Here is a 24,321-nt window from a genome sequence, read left to right on the forward strand (position 1 = left end):
TATATGCTACAAAGACAATACGATATATCTCAGCACCAGAAATGGGTCAGGGATTAGGGCGGCACATCTGCTGTCTTGGCAGAAATCAAAGTGCAGCCTGCGCTGGGACTTGAGCTGCGTTAGGTACCTGTGTCGGAAGCAGACCCAGAGTACAAATAACACAATGCGAAATGGTTTTTAAGAAACTGAAAAGCGGGTCTAATTCTGGGAATCCTGATGAGGGGTCTCAGCTTTGAGGCGCAGGAGAGAATGGGACCTGCGCCCGCAGCCACCTGAACAACCCGGGCAGCGTCCCCGCCGCCCCCCGCAGCGAGCGGGCGGTGCCGGGGCCCGCGGGGTTCCAGCCGGGGCGCTGCGGCTCCTGCGGCAAAGCCCCCGGCCCTGCCTCACGCAGGGGAGCGGCGGCGCCGCCCCGCTTACCCCCGGCACGGCTCCCCGGCCCCGCCCGGAGCTGAGGCAGGGAGGACCCGGCGCTCCCCGCCCGGCGCCACACGGGGGGAGTTTCCCCTCAGCGCGGGCAGGTGGGGCCGCTCCGCCGGCCGCCCCGCCTCAGCCCCGCGGGGCAGCGCGGGCAGCCCGCGGCGCTCCCGGCTCGGCCGCTGCCCCTCGCCGGCAGCCGCCGCCAGCAGCAACAGGTCCGTGCCCGCTCCTCCCTCCGCCTGCCAGGCGAACAAAGGGGCCGAGCGCGGCCCCGCGCCCGCCCGGCCCCTCCGCCAGCCCGGCCCCTGCGCTTCAGCCATTTGCTTCGCCTGGCACCGCGGCGCCGCTCGCAGCCGCCTCCCGCTCCGCTGCCTGGGCCGGGCGGCGGGGCCGCTGCGCTGCGGGAGCTGCCCCGGAGCGGCGCGGGGCTCGTCGGCCGAAAGGTGAGCGGGGAGGCAGCGGGACGGGAGCGGGGCCGGGGGCGCGGGGAGGGCTGGTGCCGGTGTCTGCCGATATCTGCGGTAAGGACCACGACGTGGAGCCACAGTGGCCGCGTGTGTGTGAGAGGGGTTGCTGGAGCACTGTCAGGTTTAATCGTGTTTCTTTTCTCTGGCCCCCTTAATCCACCTCCTCTGGGCAGCGGGGAGGCCGGGCATATCCCCACATCCCTTCTCCATATGTCGTAGAGGAGCCAGCCCTGATGCCTGCCTATTTTATTTTATTTTATTTTATTTTATTTTATTTTATTTTATTTTATTTTATTTTATTTTTTTATCTTGCTGACCTATTAAAAATCTAAATGACTCTACGCTAACGTTTAGGGATGTGTAACAGCAGGAGATTGCTTCCCGCTATAAATTCTTCATGGCGTGCTACCCCATCCTGCTAAAAGCACGCGCAAGCCCTGGGTGAACATACGCGTGCAGGATTTGGCAGGGTGGAGGATGCTTCAAAAAAAACTTGTACTGAATTTCAGTAGGTAGATTTTTATGTCTGGTGATTTAAAGCAACAAAAAGCAGACTTCTGAACCCAAACTTACACATAGCACAGAAAATGATTAAATTCTATAGCCAACTTTTTTCACCCATCAGGAAAAAAATAAAACCCTCTAGAAATAATAATATTTTGTAACGCTTTCCCATAGAAATTAAACCAAGCAATAGAAAACTGGAGCAAAAAGCTAGGGAAAAAAGTAGGGCAATAAAAAAAATAGAATAGCAATAAAATAGAACAATCTTTCTGTGGGATCTGAGGAGCAAAAGAGCTTCTCTGTTTTCCAGGGACTTAACCATCTGTCTCCCAAAAAGGAATTAAGTGGAATATTCGTGGAAAATAATAATTAAATTGTCAGTCGTATTGACAAAGCAATATTTCCTCCCTTGTTTAACTGCTTGGCCCATCCTACTTGTTTTGCATTCTCCTCTTCCCAGGACCCATCACACAGCATTTATTCACTCTTTAATTAGGACATCCAGAGCATGCCAGTGAGATGCTCTGGTCGTCCACTGCTAATGGCACTGTCTGATGAGAACCTGCCAAGAGCCAAGGACTGCTCCTGTGCCTGCCCCAGCTCCTCTGTGCTCTGCAGGACTCGCTCCTGGCAGTGGAGCCACTGAAGTCAGTGGTGCCACTTGGAAGCTGGAGTTTGCAGGACTGCACCTTGATAATATCAAAAGGCTGAAATCTGTAGTAGCTTCCTTTCTTTTACAAAAGCTGTGTTTGCATCGCTTTTCAATATAACAAATAGTCCAAAGAGATGGACAGACTTGAAACGTCATTAAATATTAGAACGCCATTATTTGGCAGGAACATTCAATTAAAGTCATTAACTGGCTTTACTATAGTAAGGCAGGATTATAGTATTTAGGGCTGGCCTAGGTTACCATAGAGACGACGATGTGGTGAGATGACTGCATGACTGCATCCAGATCCTACTTACCAGGGGTTTCAGCATCCTGTAGTATCCTGTTGCAAGAGGATATTAGGGGCAGCTGACTGCTAAAGAAGGGTATAATAAAACATGAAAGGAAATCCTGCAATTTCTTTTAAGGTAGAATTAAACTTTGTTTTAATATTTTTTTTTCTTGGTAGGATCCTTTGTGGATTTTGCAGGGATTTTTCTGTTTATCCCTACTGATACTATACAGCATTGCAGTTGGGAGTCTGTTTCTTGCCTCTAAACAGAAGCAGAGAAGTCATTTTATGCCACTTCACATCCTTGAAAATACCCATTTAAAAATGAGCTCATTTTCATTGTATTTTATCTCATTAGCCTTCTCAGAACATGACATTTTTACTCTTGGCATTTTATTTTTCAGTGACATTGTCATCATCTATTGTTTCTGCTTCATGTTTGGTCACAGTGTTGTTTTGTCTGAGAGCAGGCATGATTAGTTCCTTTCATTGGAGAAGAATTACTTTATAGCAGTTCAGGATTTGACAACCAGTTTAACCTGATGTGTGACTGAGCTCTCATTGAGCAGGAGGGCACCCTGCTCTTTCCCTAGCCTGGGCCATACATTCCTGCCCAATTCCCTGCGCCAGAACTCTTCACCATGTGACAACACAGGGAATCGACAGAGATTTTTGCCTTCCTCCTGCAGTTAGTTAAACAAGCACTCAGTTTGTACTGCAGATGTTGGCATTGCCAGTGGGGTTAGTCCCCTGAACAGTGTTTAAATCTGTGTGTAACTCTCTGCAGGATCAGGACCAACTGATTGGCAATGCTGCACCCTTTTCTTCATCCTAAAATGCTCCTTGGATGCTAACTGGCAGTTTTGGCTTCAGAAGGATTACAGGACTGGGTCAGTATTGTATATGGGTGATTGAGTGTTAATGCAAAAAAAGAGCTGGCTGGGTGTTTTTATTTTGTACTGCACATTTGGTACTTCCCAATAAGTTTCTTTCTTATACCTCATCAGTGAGGATGGCAGGACTCATGATTGGTTAAGTCAGTTTATTTAATGCAAAACAAGCATGAGAAAATATCCAGTGGTTCTACAGATTTTGTACCATGTGTCAGGGGGAGAAAAAAGATGTGTCACATAAATGCTTTTCAGGTGGGATGTTTCACAAGCTGCCATTGCTTTGTCTCTGGGTGAAACAGACAGATTGACAGCCTTTTTAACTCACTTGGAAGCACACCAGAAACCACAATCTTTCTATACAAATATGTTGGTCAAGCAGCTTCCATGCTGTTATGTAGTCTGTCACAACATAATTTGCATTAATTGAAGTTATTTTACATTTATGCATTCATAGATTAGCACAAGCTCTTAGTTGTTTTTCTGGACACTGACTCCTCCAGGAGTACTTAAGGAGCTAGGTTAGTTTTGCATCTCAGCTTTGGATCTCTAACTGCTGGCAGGCTCCTGGACTTCTGAATCATTTCAAACTATCAACCTGTCAGAGTTATACAATAGTTTTGTTTTTTTCTTCTTGGAAGCAGTTCTGTTTTTTTCTCTTTCCCCCTCTCTTGTAAGTAGATTGAAAAAACAGGGCCTAAGCTCTGGAAATGAACTCTTATTTCTGCAACCCATATTTGAGGTGTTAGACAGAAAGAACTAAAAGCCAGCCCTTTGCTGTGGGAGTGGCAAGTGAAACAAATGTTCTGATTCTGTCAGTCAAAGACAAATTCATTCTTGGGAGAGTTTTTCTCTTATGCGGTAGCTTTCTTTTATCTTTTCTTTTTACTGCAACTCCCTGCATTGCTTTAGTTCAAAAAAAAGCTACCGTTTACATTTGTCTGTACAGTTGTGGTGGATTAACCCTGGCTGGATGCCACAAGCCTACTAAAACCTGCTCTATTACTCCTGAGCTGGACAGGGGAGAGAAAATAAAGTGTAAGTCTCGTGGGTGAAGATAAGCACAGTGAGCTATCACTTACCAGTTACTGTTACAAGCAAAACAGAGTTGACTTAGGGAAATCAGAGTAGGATAATGAGAAATAAACCCAAATTTAAAAACATCTTCCCACCATACTTCTCTTTTTCCCAGGCTTAACTATACACTTGAATTCTTTACCTTTCCCTCTACCTCAGTGGTACAGGGGGAGAGAGACTGGGCATTGTGGTCAGTTCATCATGTTGTCTTTGTTGCTTCTTCTTCCTCACAATCTTCCCCTGTTCCAGCAAGGTTGAGGGATGAGATGAACCATGGGAGAAGGTTCTCCACAAAATTCTCCAGCATAAATCCTTCCCATGGGCTGCTGTTCTTCACATGAGTCCCTCCCATAGGGTACAGTCCTTCAGGAACAGACTGCTCCAGCAAGGGCTCTCTGTGGGGTCACAAGTTCTGCCAGCAAATCTGTTCCAGAGTGGGCTTCCCACAGGGTTATGGTATCCACAGCATCCACCTGTTCCAGTGTGGGATCCTCCACAGGCTGCAGTTGGATCTCTGCTCCACCATTAACCTCCATGGGCTCTAGGGGCAGAGCTGCCTCACCATGGGCTGCAGGGGACTCTCAGCTCCAGTGCATGGAGCACCTCCTCCCTCTCCTTCTGCACTGACCTTGGAGCCTGGAGATCTGTTTCTTTCACATTCTCTCACTCCTTTCTTCTCTGGCTGCAGTTTGCTCCTGCGCAGTAGCTTTTTCCTCTTCTTAACTCTATCATCATCCCAGAGGCACCACTACCATCACTGATGGGCTCTGCCTTGGCCACTGGAGGGTCTGTCCTGGAGCTGGCTGGCACTGGCTCTGTCAGACATGGGGAAGCTTTTGGCAGCTTCTCACAGAAGCCACTGCTGCCACGGCTGCAAAAACCTTGCCATGCAAAGCCAGTACAACAGTGTAAGAAATCCAGATGCTCATGAAGTTAATTGGAATTGTCCTTGACTGCAGTGGGGTTGGGGTTTAAGGTCATGTCAGACTCTGGCTTGATCAAAATTCTCTGTGAAGCTTAGGTGGCAGTTTCTAGTTGCAGGCTACTATCTGGAGCCTGCAACTAGAAACTGCCTCATTCTCTTCAAAGCCATGGAAGTGAGCAGTACACAAACATACTTCTTCAATAGCAATTGCTAATTGAGTTTTGAAGTTTGGTTTCCACAGTACATGCAGAAACAGCAAAAGTAAATTTCATTTGAGTCTTTTGTGTGAGCTTTGGAGTTTGTCAGTGCCATGTGTCCCAAGAAGTTTTTAATTTTGATCTTAGGAAAACGAGGGCAAAGACTGTTCATGTGCGTTCATGTGATAAAATTCACTGGTGCTGCCTCTTTTTGTTCAGGATGAGGTCTGTACCAGTCATTCTCCATGAATGACCTTAGAGACAGGCAAGAGAGTTGGAAGAATCTGTTAGTCCAATACCTGGACAATATTTCTGCCAAGGCTTGTACCCCCAAAATCAGGCAGCTTTTCACATAACAGTGGCTGAAAAACCTCAGTATCTGGTTTGAGATGTTGCTGATGTGTATCTAAAATCTTTCTAGAAGCAACCAAAGTTTAGCCTTCTGACTGAAACATCAAAATCTCTAAATGGTCAGAACCACAAGCCAGGATCCCTGAATCTAAGCTTCTTCTCATAGCTCCCAAATCATAACCATAAAACCAAACATCTCTCTGTGTTCAGCATTCTGATGTAAAAGTCTTGCTTCTTATTCTAGGCCCTGGCTGTACACCTCTGTCCAGATTGCAAACTAATAAATGTAAGGATAGCACTGTGACTGTTGAACATGCTGCATATTTAACTGCATGCATTAGCAACCCTTTATTCTGTAGCACTTGAAAATGACAAGTTTGAGTCATGGACTGAGTCAGACATACTACAGTATTTACTTCTACTCTGTGTCAAAAAGTCCAAAAGCAGATAGGACAGTTGTGTGATCATAATCACCCTTCAAGGTTGTGTTGCCAGTCTGGATGTCTCTTCAGAAAGAGCAAGGATCATTCTGCAGAGAGAGAATTCCAAAGTGAAAAACAGCATGTGCATTTCTTCAAGGTATTCAGGATGATCTATTTGACACCTGCTTTTCCATCAAGGCCATTGGCCAGAACAGAGAAACCAAATAGACGTGAGGTGAATGATCTGAACAGAACATCGTTTTGACCTAATTCATCCAAAAGTTACTGGCTTGGTATAGGAGTAAAATTCTTTGGCCTGTTCCTGCAGGAATAAGATTAGGTAACCAGCAATCTTTTCTATCCCTTTCATTTAGATACCTGTTGGCCTCATTCAATGGAAAAAAACATTACAGTGGGAGATACTGAATTGCCTGCTCTAAATTCTTGTTGTAGAGGTAGAGCTTAGTCAGAGAAATTAGTGCCAGAAAACCTTTCCTGAATGCTCAGGCTCAGCATATGAAATTCACATTATAGTAAAAAATGCTATGCATTCAAGGAAGAAAGTGTCAGCCCATGAAAATAAGAGTATTTTAATAGAAACTTATTTTGTTTTTGTCTCAGAATGGTCAGCAAGTGTTAGCTTCTACTAATGTGAACAGCAAGCATGACACTCAATTTTCTCTTCTTTCCCTTTATAATTCCAATGATTACATAAAGTCATTTAATACTTTGTTAAGCCCTCCAGTTGCATCATTGCTGCTAAAAGCATTCCCATTGTTTGGTGAAATCTGGGCTGACAGCTTACAGGTGCTCCTGATGGTAAAGGCTTGCTGCAAAAGTACCTATGACTGCAGCAGGAATTTCTGCTTTGAGATCAGCGCAAGTGTTTTTCAATCCCAGCACAAGACAGAGTGGCTTAGATCTCCAGGCAATATAGCTGAGCCCTGATTCTCTAAAGGCAATGGGAAGAAGTACAGAAACTTTGTTTTTGGCACAGAGCAGAACCCAGGATTCTTCTTCCTCATCCTCAAAAACATTTTTTTATTGTTTCTCTGAAAAGTAGTAACTGCTTTAGTCTGAAGGAGAGTGACCTTCATAGACTTGATGGTTTGGGCTCTTGGTAGATATTCAGGGGTTTTAGTCTTGTCAGGCAAAAGAAGGGGTAGTGACAAGTTTCCCATGGGGCTTGGTCAGAGCTCTAATTATTGTACAGAAAGGCAAAGTAGCAGCAAAAGTCAGTATTGCTGTCTTTTAAAGTAATTCAGGTATATTTTGCAGAGGATTCTGGGCTGAGGCACCCAAAGAAAGAACTGAAGTCCCCTGATGGCACAAGCTAAGCACTTCATCACCATGGTCTTTACTGGGTAGCCCTTGGTAGCTCTCATGCACTTATTTTTGAGGGTCCAAATCAGTTGGCATCTAATTGTACCCACCCATGCATATGTGTGCAGAACCTGTGATATGTTCCAGATTCCATTCCAGGAGCTGGTTACAGCATTGCTGTGCAGCTGAGACACACAGCATCAGTCTCTCTTGCAGGAGAACTGGGAGGAGCATCCCACCCACAGATAAATTCTGTGTGGGAATATGGCCCTAATGTCTATCCACCTTGGCCTGATTTTCATGAAATAAAATAAAAGAAGTCAAACTCCTGTGAGTAACCTAGTAGGTCACAGTTATAGGAACCAACAGCAAAGTATACCAGCAGCATTTTTGCCATGGCAGAGAGAAGTCTGTGCAAGCTGATTCCTTCTTTCAGATTAGGGCTGTCATGCTGGAGGCTTTGCTCTGCTATCTGATCTGGCTGTCTTAGGTCTTACATCTTTGCTACATTGCCAGCTGCCAGATAAACCTGCCCTCAAATTCAGCCTTTGCCGTGTTTAGCACTGTGGCGGGTCTCTCCGTATTGAATCCAGCCCAAGGTCTGTGTAGAGACAATGTCTGCAGGAACCTGGAATTTTTCTTGAAATCAAACTGCCTGTAATGAATTTTTTAGTTGCAGCTAAACCTTAGTTTTTAACTGTAAACCTTAAGTTTGAGGAAATATCTGGCAAAGAAACTATATATGAGCTCCAGAAATGGGAAGGGTCCCATTCATCATGTATCCAAAGGACCTCTGCCTTTCTTAGCATCACTTACGTAATTTGTCAATAAACCAGTGAAACTGTTCAGTTTTTAAAAGTGGGGTTTTTTTTCCTCTTAAGTACTAGATCTAGAGTTTGTCTGACAAAAAAAAAATATTTTCATTATTGCCTTCTCTAGAAGTTTTTCTTTTACTTTCTTTTCCTAGGTATAAGTCTCAGAAAAATGGGACTCTTTCCTTCCCTTTGAAGTCTGTTGTTACCTCTCATATTCAGTCTTTCTCAAGCACAATGGTGACATAGTTTGGCAGATTTCTGGTGCTTTGGGCTCTTCAATCTGTATGTCCTTTCCATAATGATATAAAAGCAAAATCCAGTTTTATCTTAGAGCGGGAATTTAATATCCTCCAAAATTGTTGCTCCATCTCCTGCATTAAACGCAATACAGGGCAGGTGTGTTGGCAGAGTGTAGTACATTTATGGAGATCAAGTGATGTTCTGGAATGCAATACCAAGGCTGACTCTACTTCAGTTTTCAAAAATCTCTCTAAACTAATTTGCTGGTTTGCTTGACTTGGCTTCTCAGAGGATATTCTCCTCCTTCTTTGTTAGCACCAACATTGCCAAAGTGTTTTGTAGAGACTTTGAATATGTTTGCAATTTGTTGGCAATACAATTTAATACTGAAAAGCATTTCTGCAGTCAACATTACCACATTACAGTACATTACACACTGATGCTTAAATGAGGCATTTAATCATCACAAGTTGATGCTTTGCTTCAAGTCAGTGCTCCTGGTGTGTGGCAATTTTCAGAATTTAAGGTCAGAAAGGATTTCTAGATCAACTAGTCTGCTCTTGTCCAATTTTATTTACCCTCACTTCCCAAGTGCCTTCCAGCAAGGCAGATACTCAAGATCCCTTTCATCAAATCAGAATAAGGATCTTCCCATGTCACATGAAATGTCCATGTAGATCAGCATCCTGCCTCCCACATGAACCATGATCGAGTATTGACAGAAGTGTATGGCAGGATACAAATGTGTATTTATTTCTTCATGGGATACTTCTTTGTCTTTGGATATTTATACCCTGACAGTTTTCTCACTCAGGATCCTCCTCAGCTGAATGCACTTTTTGGGTTTTATTCTGTAGGTTTCCTTTAGCCCATCCTTCACTCTCCCCATCAATTAAACTTTAATTAACCACAATATGCTCTAGCTGTCTTTTTTCCTCCCCCTCAGCAGCATAAATCTTTTGCTTTGTTTACGCTTACACTTGGTTTGCTTAGGGTTTCTTCACCAGCCTAAGAAAGGCTTCAGCATGCAGAATTTTCATGTGCCTACACTTGTGCACAGTCATCAAGTCACAGAGCAAACATACCAAGCCCTGAAGAAGTGTCAGCTCTGCATTTCTCAGGCTGACTAAGGCTTGCTGTACTAGTTCTCCAGGCTACTAGCACAAGCCACATTTTCTCCAAAGCCGTGTGGCTGTTAGGGGGTTTCTAGGCTAGGTATCACCTTCTTGCTTGGGAGCTGGTGTGCAGCGTGGAGACAGAGTAAGCCTTTGTCTGGTTTCAAAGTGCTGTTCTAAGTCTCTCACTAAAGTGGGGGTTTTTTATGTCTCTGAAATTCTTGGGTACTCTTCTCTGTCTTCACAGATTTTTAAATGCTACTTCCAAAATGTAAAGCCTTAAGCATACATGCTTCCATCCATTCAACCACCATGTTCCATTGCAAACCTACAAATGCTGTAGAGGCAAGGGAACATTTTCCCTGTGGGTACTCTGTATTTCCCAGTACATGCATTCAAGGACTGCATTCATCCTTTCAGCTGTAGCACCACGCTGGTATGTTTGGTACTGCTGTCAATTTGATGGAGTCTTAGCTGTGCCCAGATATGATGAAAGCAACCAAACTTCAGTTTATCACAGACATGACCACATTCTTTCATATTTAGAAGTGTATCTGTGAGCCCATGTGTAGAATTAGCAGCAATTCTGCAGAAAAGGTTTTGTTACATTCAGTGTGGTGTGGCCATGCCATACTTATCTCTTGACCTGTAGTGCATTAGTGATAAAAACACCACATCAGCCCTGGAGTTTTTCCCAAAGGTATTGTAATCACTCAAAGCTTGTTTCTGACTGTTCTTTTTTTTTTTTTTTTTTTTTTTTTTTGTTAGACCTCTCTTTCCTCTGAGGGATATTGGAGAGAACTTGCACTTAATCTTTGCTAGATTTTCTTTTGTAGGAGTGTTACTTCCTTTTTCTTGTGAGAATTCCTGAGAGACACTACTCCTCCCTAACTATTTCTGAAGAGTCCAAACTAGAAGGAACTCAGAAAGATAGTTTCCTTTTTAGAAAATGTTTGTTTCTATGAGTATAACAGTTAGGAAACCTTTTCTCTGGTCATGATGACTGTTTAGAACTTGTATATTTTTGGTTTAGATTTGTTAGCTATAGTATCGATTTAATCAAGCTTTTGATAATATTTTTATTATGACTTATTTCCTCTCTCTTTTCCTCCCTGCCCAGACATGCACAGCCTTTTCTTCCCCTGAGTTTCTGATGAGGAACTGCTGTCCGTGTGTTTCTTGTGTGGTCTGTAGTCATAAGCTGCAATTCTTAAATGTTTATTTTTCTTTGTGGTTGTATGAAAATGTTGTAGTTATGAGATAAAGACCAATTCATACCTCTATTACATATTGTCAAAAAATTACAGCACCTTAAGAGGTCAAAATTTGCATCCACACATGAGTGTGAAAGCAATACTATAAAAGCCATATATCCAGCGGTCAGGGCAAGACACTAGGATTATAACATACCCAACTTTAAAAAAGGGAGAGAAAAAATTATTCTTTATATTGTTTTTATTGAGGTGGCACATTGGAAGATAACGGTATTCTTTTCTTACAAATAGGAGGTTAATCAAGTGGTTAAGATTTAGAGTTTAAATCTGTAATGGGCTCCAGTATTGCAGGACCTTTCAGAGAAGTGGCATCTTTATGCTCCAGATGTTTTCCCCATCTACAAAGAGAACATTTTTTCTTCCAAATTTCAGAGATCTCTTCAGTGACCAGGAGTGTTGCAGACTATTTTTATAAGTATACAAAGCACTGTACACTTGACATTGCCTACACTTCACCCTGGCTAGTTCTACTTTCAAGTCATTGTTTAGTTTTTAAAATAAATATAAGGGATGTTATTTCTCTTTTGATGATCCTGCCTCTTTAGATGCCTTAATCATCTCAATCAGATTACACCCCTATCCCAAGGGACTTCTCTACTGAAGTAAAAGTTCAGCAGTCCAAATTTTTATAAAAGCATTTTTTCTGGATTAAGGTGGAACAGAATGGTAGTGTGTCATTTCTGAACTGGTAAGTCTCCTGGGGAGGATAGCCTGCTTAAGTAAATTAGAGTTGTTTATGGTAGAGAAAGCACTGCTTTTATTTACCATGAGACTGAGTCAGAGCCGTTTCCATTTGTGAACTGGAGAGAAGTAACCCAATTCCTCCCACATGCACATATTCCCTGGAGAAAGTGGGTCTTGCTAGGGGAGGTTTGGATCAAAGGCTATTGGCACTGCACAAGAAAAACGAGGAGAGAACAATTCAATACAAGCATTTAATTGGATTTTATCAGAAGGACTGCCAAATGAATGCAATGCCAGGAAACTTTACCTGCAGCTCTTTATTACAGTTTCTCTGTCAGAAAAACTGTGCCTTCTTATCTGTGCTGTTACTTGAGCAATGTCTTACAGCATTTGAGGTTGGGGCCACACATTCAGGATATTGTGTGTCATTGCCAAGTCTGTAAATACAGTTCATGTTTGTTGGCAGCTCCTCTGTCCATTAACATTACATCATCCCTAGACCAAACCCATGATAATGAAAACATTTTCAGACCAAGTAATTCAGCTTCTGACTTAAAAGTCCCCAGTATAAAAGGTGACCTCAGTCCATAAGGTACCATGTACTCTCAATAAATTGCTCCCTTTTCCTTGCTGTTTGTGAGTTTTGAAAAAATGTTAAAACCAAGTTTATTTTTAAGCCAAATGAGATCGTGGGGCAGTCAAATTCTTCTGAATCATCACAGCTATCAAGTATCTTCTGCAATTCTGTACTTTTTGAATATTCTGTCTGCCAGAACAGCAGTACAGCTCTTTGATCACTGTAGGTAAGAAAAGAACAGAGGAGGAGTTCAGTATTGTATTTCCATCAGGCCCTTTCAGCATGTTCCTGTTTCATACTAAATCCATGACCTTTTAACTCAGATCAGTCGCATTGCTCAATAATGGAAAGGTTCCACTACTTCTCTGAATTGTTTTTTCAGTTTCATCTTTGTGTAATTCTTGGATTTTGTTTTCAACTAGACAGAGGTGCTGGGATTGCTGGAGTGGTCTTTGCTGTGCTGGTCATTGCTGTCATTGGCAAAATCCTTCAAACCCTCTTTCAGCTTTTCTAAGTCTTCAGCATCCCCATATTCCTTGTTCCTTGTTGCCTTAATTGTATGTGGTACTTTAAGACCTTCTCATACTCAGCATGAAATTCACCGTATTCTTGGTAATTAGCTTTGGATATACCAGAGGATAATTTTCTTCAGAATTCTGTTGCTTCCCATTAGCAAGCAATGCTATCAGTCCTTCCTTCTCCTTGTGATTCCTCAGGCGAATTGTAGTGGGTTAACACAGATGTTTGTTACAAGCTTCTTTCTCAATAACGTTTTGAATGTGTCAAATCAAACTTATAAACCAAGAAGATATTTGAATGTGGGAAAAGGTATGATTATGTGCTTGAGGAGGATCTCACTTTTTTTTTTTTCTTTTCCCATTAGCTGAGAAAGTTGAAAAGATAAGTTTTTCTGGTTATTGTTTTAACTACTTTGAATATTCTAAATGGTGATTTTCCTTTGGGACATAATGCAAGAAATGCATTTCACTGTAGAGAAATATTACTGGTATTAGAGTTACTGTTTTTGACTTTTCACATTTAATCACCCATACTTCTAATTTTTGGTAGCATTCTCTTTCATTCTTCCTTTATAGTTTCACTTGCAAAATCAAGCCATGACCAAGAGTTTGAAACCATATCTGAAGCTACTAAATCCTTCTTGTAGGGGGGGGTACATAAGAGTTTGAAACCATATCTGAAGCTACTAAATCCTTCTTGTAGGGGGGGGTACATAAGTAGAAGTTAGGAGAAGTGGTGTCAGAAGTGAGGTGTGGCCAGAATATTGTTAGTTGCAGTAGTTGCTCTGTGTACTGTTGATGAAAAACATATTCACATCAACAGGGATGCTGCCCAGTACATCTTCTGTAGACACACTGAGTGTGCACAGGTCACTGCCAATTCTTTTGTCTAGTTAAGACTTTACTGAAAAAACTCAGTAAAGCTTGACCTACAGAGTTTGGGTTTGCACAGCAGGAAGTCTGCCACTAAAGCTTGCCAAAGTTCATACAGTCATACAAAGTTCCTAAGTCCCAGATTTTTAACACTCAGATGAGGAATACAAAGTTGCTGAAATCTACAAATTCTAATAAGTTTTAAAATGCTGTTGTTGTGGCCTGAAAGTCTCCAATACCCAAAAATCAAACCTTAGCATTGATTTCAGTCTAACTGAATGTGATCAAATGTAGTAGAAAGCCCTTTACCAGGCAAGTGCACAAAATAAAGCACCATGAAGAAAGACTGATATTATCATTTTAGCAAAGTTTGCATTGTAAGTATGGGCTTCTAAATTTCCTGTCTGTGTTGGGGATTTCCAGACAATGTCACTTAGCAATTATGCTTTCAGTAAAAAAAAATATTAAAAAGTTAAATCTCCCTAATGCTAATTTAACAGGGTAAATGAATCATGTCTGCTAAAAGGAAGCCACAATGCATATTTTACATAGAAATGAGTGTTCCTTGAGGACTGTGAAAAAACTGACAAAGGGGATTTTAATGGAAATTAATAACCTCCTTAAAAATAGAATCAGGGCTGCAGATACTTACTTTATTATATTAAGTACATTCAGACAATTTTTATGCGTCACTCATCAAAACTTAAACCAAGTTTTGATGCTTGGTTCCAAGTCTGGGAAGTTAATAAACAAACATGAGGCAAAGAAATGGCAGTTCATTAAATTCTAAAAACTATACTTGTGAAATGAAGGTACAACTGGGTGGTGATTGTGCTGACAGGGACTAACCTACTTACAGCCATGCCCTCCCTGTATCCTGCCTTTTCCCATGAGAGACTTCATGTTCTAATTATCTATTGTGATTTTTTTTCCTTGCTTCTACTTTTTATTAACAGAATCTTAAAATAAAGACATGATCTTTTTGAAGTCTAATTAACACCTTGCTAATGCTTTACAGCTACATATGCTGCTACACAAGTGTGAGATTGCTCTTGTCCTGAGTACAGAAAAAATACTTTCATGTGTTTCGTAAACGCATAGGACTATTAGCATACTTACAGTGTCTTTAAGATAGTCTAGATATATTATTAAGGGAGACATAACTTTAATGCTCCCAAACTTCAAGCTAAATAGAAAATCTATCGATTTTAAAAATATTAATATTTTTGTTTTAAACAGGGGGAATGCATGAGGAACACTGATATGAAGAGAACTTCCTGAAGGTCATGCCAATGAAATTTGGCTAGTGTGGAATCTCCTTCCAGAATAGACTGCGGCCTCAGCCTTCCACTGAAACAGTTGCACAAGGTGAATACATTGTGATAGTACTCCCAAGTATCTGCCCTTAAAGGAGACTTTTGCTCATCACCCAGTACAGTGTAGGGACCAGTTGTGAAAAGGATTGCAGTGCCTGCAGACTGCTTAAAATTTCTGCAGAGCAACGGGAAAACCAGAATTGCTTTTCAGGCTGTTGAGGTGCTCATCGGGGCGATCCCACCGAAAGAGCTCAGGTTTTCGGGGGTGAGCTAGCGCAGTTGACGCGGGGGGCGGCCGAGCCGCAGGGTGGATCCCCCAGCAAAAGGAGAAGCGGCGGTTTAGCCCCGGAAACCAGAGGCGGCCCCGCCTGCGAGAGCAGCGGCCCCGAATACTAATCCTGGGAGGCGGGAGGTGTGGGGGAAAGAAGCCGCGGGGGAGGAGGAAGGCGCGGATGCTGAGCGCTGTTGGGTCTGTCCCGCAGGTGATGGCCGCGCCGCGGCGGCCGGCAGCGCTCCGCACGGACCAGGCGCGGCACCGCCGCAGGTAGCGCGGCTCCATGGAGGGCAGCGGCGCGGCCCCGGAGGAGGAGGAGAGCGGGGCCGCGAACGGCGCTCCCCCCCCGCCGCCGCCGCCCACGCCGGCCGCCCCCTGCGGCTTCAGCTCCTCCCTCTGCTTCAGCGCCGCCGCTGCCGAGCCGCAGCCGCCCGCGGCCGGCGGCCGAGTGGTGCAGAACCAGTGGGAGATCAACAACGCTGCCTGCCAGCCGGAGGAGGAGGATGAGGAGGTGGTGGGGCAGCGGGACCGGCCGCCGGAGGAGCCCGACCTGGTGATTGAGGTGTCGGGCCGCCGTATTCGGGCGCACAAGTCAGTGCTGGCGGCCAAGAGTGACTATTTTCGTGCCCGCGCCTCACGGGACGTCCTGCGGGTGAAGGGGGTGAGCTACGGGGCGCTGCGGCTGCTCATCGACTACGTGTACACGGCCCGCATGGGCGAGGTGCGGCACGACAACCTGGCTGAGGTGGTGAGCGGCGCCCGCGTCCTGCAGATGCCCTGTGCCCTGCACTGTGCCGCCGAGGCCATGCGCGCCCAGCTCTGCCTCGGCAACTGCTACCAGCTCCTCTGCCTGGCCAAGAAGCAGCGGCTGGCCGAGCTGCGGGAGGCTGCCTATCGCTTCATGAGCGACCATTACCTGGAAGTGCTGCGGGAGCCCAGCGTTTACGGCCGCCTCAGTGGCGCTGAGCGGGACCTCATCCTGCAGCAGCGCATGGATGCCGGCCGGCCCTGCTTGCTGGTGGCCGAGGTCAGCGACGCCTTCGAGCGGCCGGGTGGTGGCAGCCGGCCACAGAGCCGCGAGAGCAGTCGGCCACAGAGTCCCTCCTCCGTGGTGTCGCTGGAGGAGAGTGGCTCCCTCATTCACTACTACCAGGAGAGCAGCGGTGAGTGGAGGGTGCTGACGCGCCTGCCCGAGGAGGCCAACGCCAAGGGCTGTGCCATGTGTGTTCTCCACAACTACCTCTTCCTTGCAGGGGGCATCGTGACGGGGCCGGTGGGCAGCGAACCCAGGGCCCGCCTTTCCGACAAGGTCTTCTGCTATAACCCCCTGACTGACACCTGGAGCCAGGTGCGGCCGCTGGCTCAGCCCCGCTCGCAGCTCAAGCTGCTGGCCCTGGATGGTTACCTCTATGCTGTGGGGGGCGAGTGCCTCTTCACTGTGGAAAGGTATGACCCGCGGGCCGACCGCTGGAGCCCTGTGGCGCCTCTGCCCAAGGGTGCCTTTGCTGTGGCTCACGAGGCCACCACTTGCAACGGGGAGATCTACGTGTCAGGCGGCTCCCTCTTCTACCGCCTGCTCAAATACGACCCCAAGCGCGACGAGTGGCAGGAGTGCCCTTACAACAGCAGCCGCCGGCGCTCTGCTGACATGGTGGCCTTCAAGAGCTTCATCTACCGCTTTGATGTGAGCAGCGGCCGCGGTGGGGAGCAGGGCCCAGGCACGAGCGGCGGCGTTGAGGTTTTCCGGTACAACACGGTGGCCAAGTGCTGGAGCCAGTGCGCCAGCCTGCGGCCCAGCGGCGGCCCCATCCAGCCCTTCCGCTGTGCCCCCTTGGGCAACACCATCTACTGCGTCAACCGGACCGGCACCCTCCGCTTCAGCCTGGCCCAGGACGGTGAGGTGGAAGCCGATGGTGGGCTCAAGGGCACCTTTGATGGGGAGCTTCTTAAAGCTCCCTTGGATGCCAAGGGTGTCCTCCTGCCCTTCGTGCTTACTCTGCCTGAGAGGCTGGACAAAACAGGGGACCAGGAGGGCTCCCTCCCACTGTAAAGTGGCCAGCCTGGCTCTGGCTTCCTGAGAGGGGAGCTGGCTTGCAGATCCACAAACTCCCATCTACGCAGGGGACCTTCTCTGTTGTGTCTGCAGAGAAAAGGGACTTCCTCTTTCCTCCTCTCTGGTCTCAAGATGTTGAGCTGGTTTTAACTCAGCTGTAACTCTTCTCATGTTTGCTGGGCTTTGTGTGAAAAGCCAAGCACACAAAAGTAAAAGCTGCTATAAAGGATAATCTCTGGATTATGTTTGTGCCATTCCCCAATCTGAGAAAAACGTTTTTAAACCTGGATTTCTAAAATATTCTTGACAACAGTGTCATAATGGGACATTAGTGTTGGTTGTGTGTTTACACATAGTTGCAATCTGGGCTGGAGCCTTTTCTGTCATTTGTGGTTTTTTTTCCCCTCTGGGATGATACTGAGGGATAAATATTGCCGGCAACATAGTTTAGCTGCATTAAACCAACTATTTCCTGTGTTTAAAAAGTATAGGAAGAACTTCTCCATCACAGCCTTTCATTTCTGGTGCAATAGATGGTTTAAGGAAGCTGTGGCACTGTATTAGTCCCAGGAATTTCAGCCACAGATGAGGTTGATGAGATACCAAACTTAATTACTTAAAACTTGTGTTTTAAGTAACACAAATGTGAGCCACATGTTTTACTTGGAATGCAAAGAAAAAAGAAAAAAAAAGGCAAGTTACCGTTCTATAATGTGGCATTTTATGGTAGATATGAAATGTTGATATGTTCTTTAATTGAAAAAGGCAGTGTTTTCTGTATGAAAATATACTGTTTTATTACTTTTCTTGATCAGAGATTTTGAATTAAAAATGAACTGAAGCTGTTCAAATTGCAACCAATTGACATGACCATGTATGCTACTAGAGCTGGGAAAAAACTTTGTACTTCATATGCTCTTTAATTAACTGCAGGTCAAGGAAGGTTAACCTAAACCAACCTGTGGCAAAAGGCCTTTCCCACTTATTTTCAAGACCATCAAAAGGGGACATGGAAAATAGGAATGTGCTACACATATTAAATTGTGCACTAGCATGATGTTACTTCCCTGTCTTTTGAGAGACTGCTTTATTTATTTTGAACTAATGATTGCTGTAATCAATAAGTCCTTGTTAATTGCAGTACGTGCTGATGGCATATGCTGTCATTGTGATTCTAAACTGCCCAAGAGTGCTGTTTGTGGGGCAGCATCCAAGTGAGGCAAAACCATACAAAACTTCTTCCTGCCTGTGGAAAGTTGGAGCACACTTTTTGTCATGTTACTCAGAACTGGAAAACATGAAATGTCTGCACAGACAGACTATATTGAAAAGGGCACATGCATTTATTTTATACATTTTATATTTTAAAAAAATCAGTAGGCAAGGCAAATGTTTTAGCTTTATGGTAAATCACTGAGAAACCTTTTCTGAAAAAAGAACCTGTGTTTTTGGTGGTTCAGTGCTGAATATTCAGCATGGAACTCGCATGGACTGTGGAAGAGAATTGTTTATACTCAAAGCTCTAGTATAGATTCATATTTTAGAAAGACATAGGGACCTTGCATCAAAAAAAGCAGATATTTTTATGTTTTATTAAGATGTTTTTGTTAAACAGGACTTTAGCATTCTTACACATAATTGCTAGTTCCAAAGGAAGGCAGCAGGCTCTGTCCTATGAAACAGCATCTGTACAAAAGAGAATAGTGAACTTCATAGATACTTCTTTCTTTCTCTTTATTGTTTGGGTTTTTGTTTTGTGGTTTTTTTTTTTTCTCATTGCTGTTGCACAGGGTTTTAATGCAGCTGATCTGGTTAGTCATTCTATAGAAAACAGTGATCCAGTCTTAAAAGTTCTTAGCCAAGTGAGCCTGTTCCCTAGTGAGCTAATTAAAGCATAAGCCAGGCAGGAGCTGTAGGCCTGCAGAGTGTGACATTTATCTTAGCCTCAGTACAGGTTGGTGCAGTGGAATTTAACATCCTTCACAGAATATTTGATTTAATTCTCAGATGAGAATCCTTGGAAATATTGACTCTAGATTAAATTACAGCATTGTAGTTTGAGCAGGAAAGAAAAATTACATGTTTGCTTTCAGCATAATTTTTATGTTAACTGTAGAAAGTATTTCAAGCTGTGTAATGCAAGGCTTTAGATGCATACTTAAACTAGAGATGTAAGTGCTAGGCCAGATTTTGAAATAGTAGCATCACCAGGAGCACAAGGAAATGTCTGTTTTATCTTGCAATACAAGGCAATTTCATAGTTCAAAGACTTACGTAGTATAGTTCTTATACTACAGTGTAGTAAGGTATCAAGCCAGGTTTTGCATTCCTATTAATTAAGCATTTTCATTCTGCTAATCCATGAAAATGCATCTAAATGAATTTTGGGAAGTTTCCATGGTTTAAGATGTTACAATAATCCACAAACTTTTGGGATAGAATGAACCATATCCTTTCTTCCAATATTAATCGCTGTACACTATGAAGAAATACATTTCTACAGTAATAACTGTTCAAGAAACCTGCAGTGGTGGGTGTTTTTGCTAGCTTCTATTTTTTAAAAAAGTTGAATCAAGTGCTTACCTGCTTTCACTGTGTACACAGTGTCAGTGGGGAGAGTCTGGGCTTCATTAGCAGCTGTCTATCAATTCTGTTTCCTTTGTACACTGCATAGTCACAGACTGATGATTAACATCAGAGGCATGTTTCTAGCCAGATTTCCTACTCTGTGGCCTCTGTTTCCTCCCTGGTAGGCCTGAGGCAGGTTTGCTGAGAATTGTTTTCTCCCCCAATTCTATCTTCACAAAGAAACCCCACCCCTCCCCGCCCACCCCCAAATTTAGGTACTAAAACCATAACTTAGTCTTCAGGCATTTAAAGACTGAAATTGTCATTCCAGAACCCTCTAGTTTTACTTAAACCTAGCACAACTGTCTCTTTGACATGTGGAGCTGCTGAGCAGTTCCCCTCCACCCATTTGGAACTGCTCAGAGCAGTTCCACACCTGCCTACCAAGTGGGATATCCAGAAACCACTGATGTAATAGGGTTTAATTTAGGTACAAACTGAAAGGCCAGGCCACCCTCAAGTTGTGTTTGCATGTGTGTTTTGCTTTTAAATCAGCCCTTTTCTCTAGAGTAGCCTGAAGTGTACTTGGCATAGGAACATGGAGACCTGTGTGTGCTTTCTTAGCCTCCAAGCATTCAGTCCACATCTCCCACCCTCTGGTTGGTTGTCAATGGACTAAAGAAACTCTTGGAGTTAGACAAGGTAGTCATCCTCACAGAGTGATCTGAGACAAGCTAGAGAGACATAGTCTGCCCTGCTGTCTTTCTTCCCCCTGAATGTTACAGTCCTCCCATTTTAATGGGACATGCAGGAGATAGTTGCCCTAATTTTTCAGGGAATAATTTTTCCTCCCTACACTACCCCTGTTTTCAAGGTTGTCTGCTAGGGAATTTAGGCTTGAATTCCCATAAGCTTAGTGAGGACTGAACTGGGGCCTTGCAGTTCATATGTGTGTGTGTGTGTGTGTGTTCTCAAACCTCGATGGCTGCTCAGGAGAGGTACATGGGAACCACATCCTGCAGCTCTTCCTCAGGGGTGAGCTTCATGCAAATCCTCCAAAAGCTCACACACACAGGCTCCTGTACGTTGAGTTCTGAGTAGATTCCAGGCCCCACCTCTTGGATGGGTAATTCAGCATGGATCTTGTATGAGTTGATACAATCAGATGTGTTTTCTTTGGAAAGCTTTTGCAGACAGGCTCTGTGTTTTGGGTGACCAGTCTGAGGTGAGCTCCTCTATATGCTGTACTGGGCAGCCAGAGAGGTAATTTGGATTCTTCTCAGGGGTACCATCTTAGTAAAGAGGCATTGCAGTACCTAACAGTGAAATGCCTAAAGCCTTCGTTGAACCTAAAACTAAATCCTGATTTCAGTAAAGAAATGCGATTAACAGATGAAAGCTTACTGTTTCTATCTACTAACTGGTTCTGTAAAATAGAATCTTCATTGCAGCAAAAGCATGTGTACAGATTCTGTTTACACTTGAAACTAAGTCAAAAAAGTAATTGGCAAAAGAATAATCCTGTTTGATCAAAACTGGCACTGTTAAGCAACATGGGGAGGATGTTAGTCTTACCCTAGTAATGGCTAAAAATGTGCAGTTGCTGATGTAAATTCTATCCACAGAAAGTTACTTTGTAAATAAATACCTGGTAAAATTTAAAGTGATGAAAGAATAAATTACTCACATGAAAGCCATACCTCTCCTGTGCTGTTTAATTGGCTCTCAGAGTGCTGTATCCCAATTACCACTATTCATGAGTGGCTATTGCTTTTCCTGATTTACATCATGTATTCTGTTGACTGCTCCATAAATGTGTTAACCTTCATTATCACAAAACTTAACAGTGTTGCTGGTGCTTTGTGTCTGGACTGATATGTAGTGTTTTCTGCTGGAATTAATCCAGATCTAGACAGAATCCTATCTTTGGGCTTTTTTGTTTTTTCCCAGTAGCATTGCTCCTGGGAAACTTAAGAAAACACAAGAAGGGGAAACAGTAGTACTGTTGAGCAGTCATAGTAAAAAGCATTTTATTAATTTGTCTTTTTTCTGCTTTTATTTTCCAGAGTGGATTGGCACTGGTTTAGCAGAACAGCTCTGTTTAGCTTTTAGCAATAGTATGAGTCTGAATACTATTGTAGCAAAGTATGTTTTTACCTATTTTTACCTATTTCCTGCCTCAGTTCCTACTCTGAGGTAATGTAGTGCAAGTTTGTAATAGTTCCATGCATTTACTAGGTTACTGGAACTATTCTGACTTCATATTACTGCTACTAAAAGCAGAGATTGACACACAAGCTCAGTAAAATTGCGTGCTCAGAGTATGCGATCATACACGTTTCATTTGGTTTGGCCTACTGAATGCTGAAAGCTGCTGGAATGAACCCTCTGGTATTAGGAATCAGCAGGAGTGCTGGTTTTCGCTGGGGACAAGTTAATTTTCTTCACAGTAGCTGGTATGGGGCTGTGTTTTGGATTTATGCTGAAAACAGTGCTGATAATAGAGCTGCTTTCATTGCTGCTGAGCAGTGCTCACACAGAGCCAAAGCATTTTCTGCTCCTCACCCCACCTCAGCAGCAAGGAGGCTGGTGGTGCACAAGAGCTTTGGAGGGGACACATCTGGGACAGCTGACCCCAACTGACCACAGGGATATTGCAGACCATTTGTTGTCATGCTCAGCATATAAAGATGGAGGAAGAAAAAGGAAGGGAGGACATTTGGAGTGATGGAGTTTGTCTTCCTAAGTCACCTCTATGTGTGTTGGAACACTGCTTCCCTGGAGATGGCTGAACACCTACCTGCCCATGGGAAGCAGTGTATGAATTGCTTGTTCTGCTTTGCTTGTAGGTGCAGCTGGTTATTAAACTGTCTTTATTTCAACCCATGAGTTTTCTTGCTTTCCCCCTTCTGATTCTCTCCCCCAAATCACTGGGAGGAGTGAGTGAGTGGCTGTGTGAGGCTGAGCTGCTGGCTGGGGTTAAACTGCAGCAGCATCCTATTTCACAGACTAACTTTCATTTATTACTCAAAGGAAAGAAATGGGAGTGAGTAGGAGGGAAGAGATGAATTCAGAGTCAAAAAGTAGCTACTGTATATCCAGTTGAAACAAATAGCAGGGATGGGAAACTACACTTGGTACTTGAAACAGTGATGACTATAGGGCCAGGTTTTTTCAAATATTTCTTGAACAGGCTAGGTTTTTTACCAATTATATTGCTACTTCTTACCATATTTCACCTGCAATGCTTCTCAAACCACCAGAGTGTTTAATAAGCTACCTTCTGCAGGAGTCTCTTGCTTTGCTTTCAAGTCTTAGTGAATAAACCCTCGACAAATCTGTGAAATCTTGAAATAACAATGTTGATGCTTCCACTTTCAACAGATGAACGCAAATTCTTTAGACACTGTTCACAGTTCAGGTGAATTATATGTGTAACTGATTTAATTTTCGAAGCATATATAGGTAAAGCTTTTTATGTACTCCCAATTTATGTTGTAATGAAATAAATACTTTAAAAAAAGATTATGTTCCCCATTAAGGATTTCTGGGTAATTGTTTTTTTTTCTTTGTTATCCATCCAATCAGTAAATGGTATTATATTTTTTTTCTTATAAAGCAAAGACAAAATTATACAAATTATCAGCCAGGTAAATATTTAGGAAATGTTTCTAAGGCTAAGCAAAAAAAGGAATATTTTCATTTCACAGTGCCCTGGGTGTTTGGAACTTGAAATATTCTGCAGTGAAAGCATTTTCCTAAATGCAGATTAGCATGTAGTCCACTTAATTTTTATTTCCTTTTTTTCTTTTTTGTTGTCAGTATGTTAAAGTGCATTATTCATTTATTGAAGTTACATGTAGGTTTTCCCAAGATACTCTCCTTTGTTATGTCCCACATGTCAGATTTTTGGCTGGTGTAGATTTACAGCAGCATAAGTAAAAGCAGAATCAAATACAATTTAAATTCCCTACTTTGTCTCCTACTTATTTTCTCATCAGATATTTTGCTTGTCACGAGGCCATATGACCTGTTTAAAAGCTGCAATATTCATAGACTACGTGTGGTTGCACTTGCTGTAATTTCTGTTATTTCCTTACCTGTTGCAACATGCAAGCTTTCTTACATTTTCTTAAGAAGGGCTAAATTCTGCTGCTGATTAAACCCAGGGTAAATCTGGAATAGCTCAATCAAACATCTTAGATTACCGGGTTTTTTTTTCCATTCAGCCCCAGAGTTTTGAGTCTGTTATAAAATCACTGGGGACCTCCTTTGGAAAACAAAAAGAAAAGTTCTGATTGAATAAGACTCAAGCAGTCAGTCACTTGAATGTGTTTTGGGTTTTTTTTTTTTTTCCTTTCACTAGAATATACATTTTAAACTCTTAATATTTCTCTGTGTTGCAAACTACACATTGGGAAGTTTCATGGCAATTAAATTTATGTCAAGCCTATACTCCTGCTTGGTTCACTGAACATTTTGCACCTACATCTC

At 43.4% G+C, this 24,321-nt stretch overlaps 1 protein-coding gene across 2 annotated transcripts; it reads left to right on the forward strand.

The window, feature by feature from the left end:
• Nucleotides 1-394: 394 nt before the first annotated feature.
• On the forward strand, nt 395-23,368 carry KBTBD11 (kelch repeat and BTB domain containing 11). 2 transcript variants are annotated; one of them, XM_071442167.1, is made up of 4 exons: nt 395-863; nt 3,123-3,225; nt 14,856-14,984; nt 15,415-23,368. In XM_071442167.1, exon 4 carries the CDS (start codon nt 15,490-15,492, stop codon nt 17,254-17,256), a length of 1,767 nt encoding a protein of 588 aa, XP_071298268.1. In that variant the 5' UTR covers nt 395-863; nt 3,123-3,225; nt 14,856-14,984; nt 15,415-15,489; the 3' UTR covers nt 17,257-23,368. The 2 variants fall into 2 exon arrangements, with proteins under 2 accessions (XP_071298268.1, XP_071298263.1); XM_071442162.1 differs by lacking the exon at nt 3,123-3,225.
• Nucleotides 23,369-24,321: the final 953 nt, after the last annotated feature.

Source organism: Agelaius tricolor, unplaced genomic scaffold, assembly GCF_023055355.1.
Source record: "Agelaius tricolor isolate 1412-34295 unplaced genomic scaffold, bAgeTri1.0.p SCAF_1, whole genome shotgun sequence".
In the NCBI taxonomy this organism is placed as follows: Eukaryota; Metazoa; Chordata; class Aves; order Passeriformes; family Icteridae; genus Agelaius; species Agelaius tricolor.

What these genes read in the sequence shown, in the direction of transcription:
- KBTBD11 (XM_071442167.1), top strand. Translation starts at nt 15,490, where the DNA reads ATGGAGGGCAGCGGCGCGGCCCCGGAGGAGGAGGAGAGCGGGGCCGCG.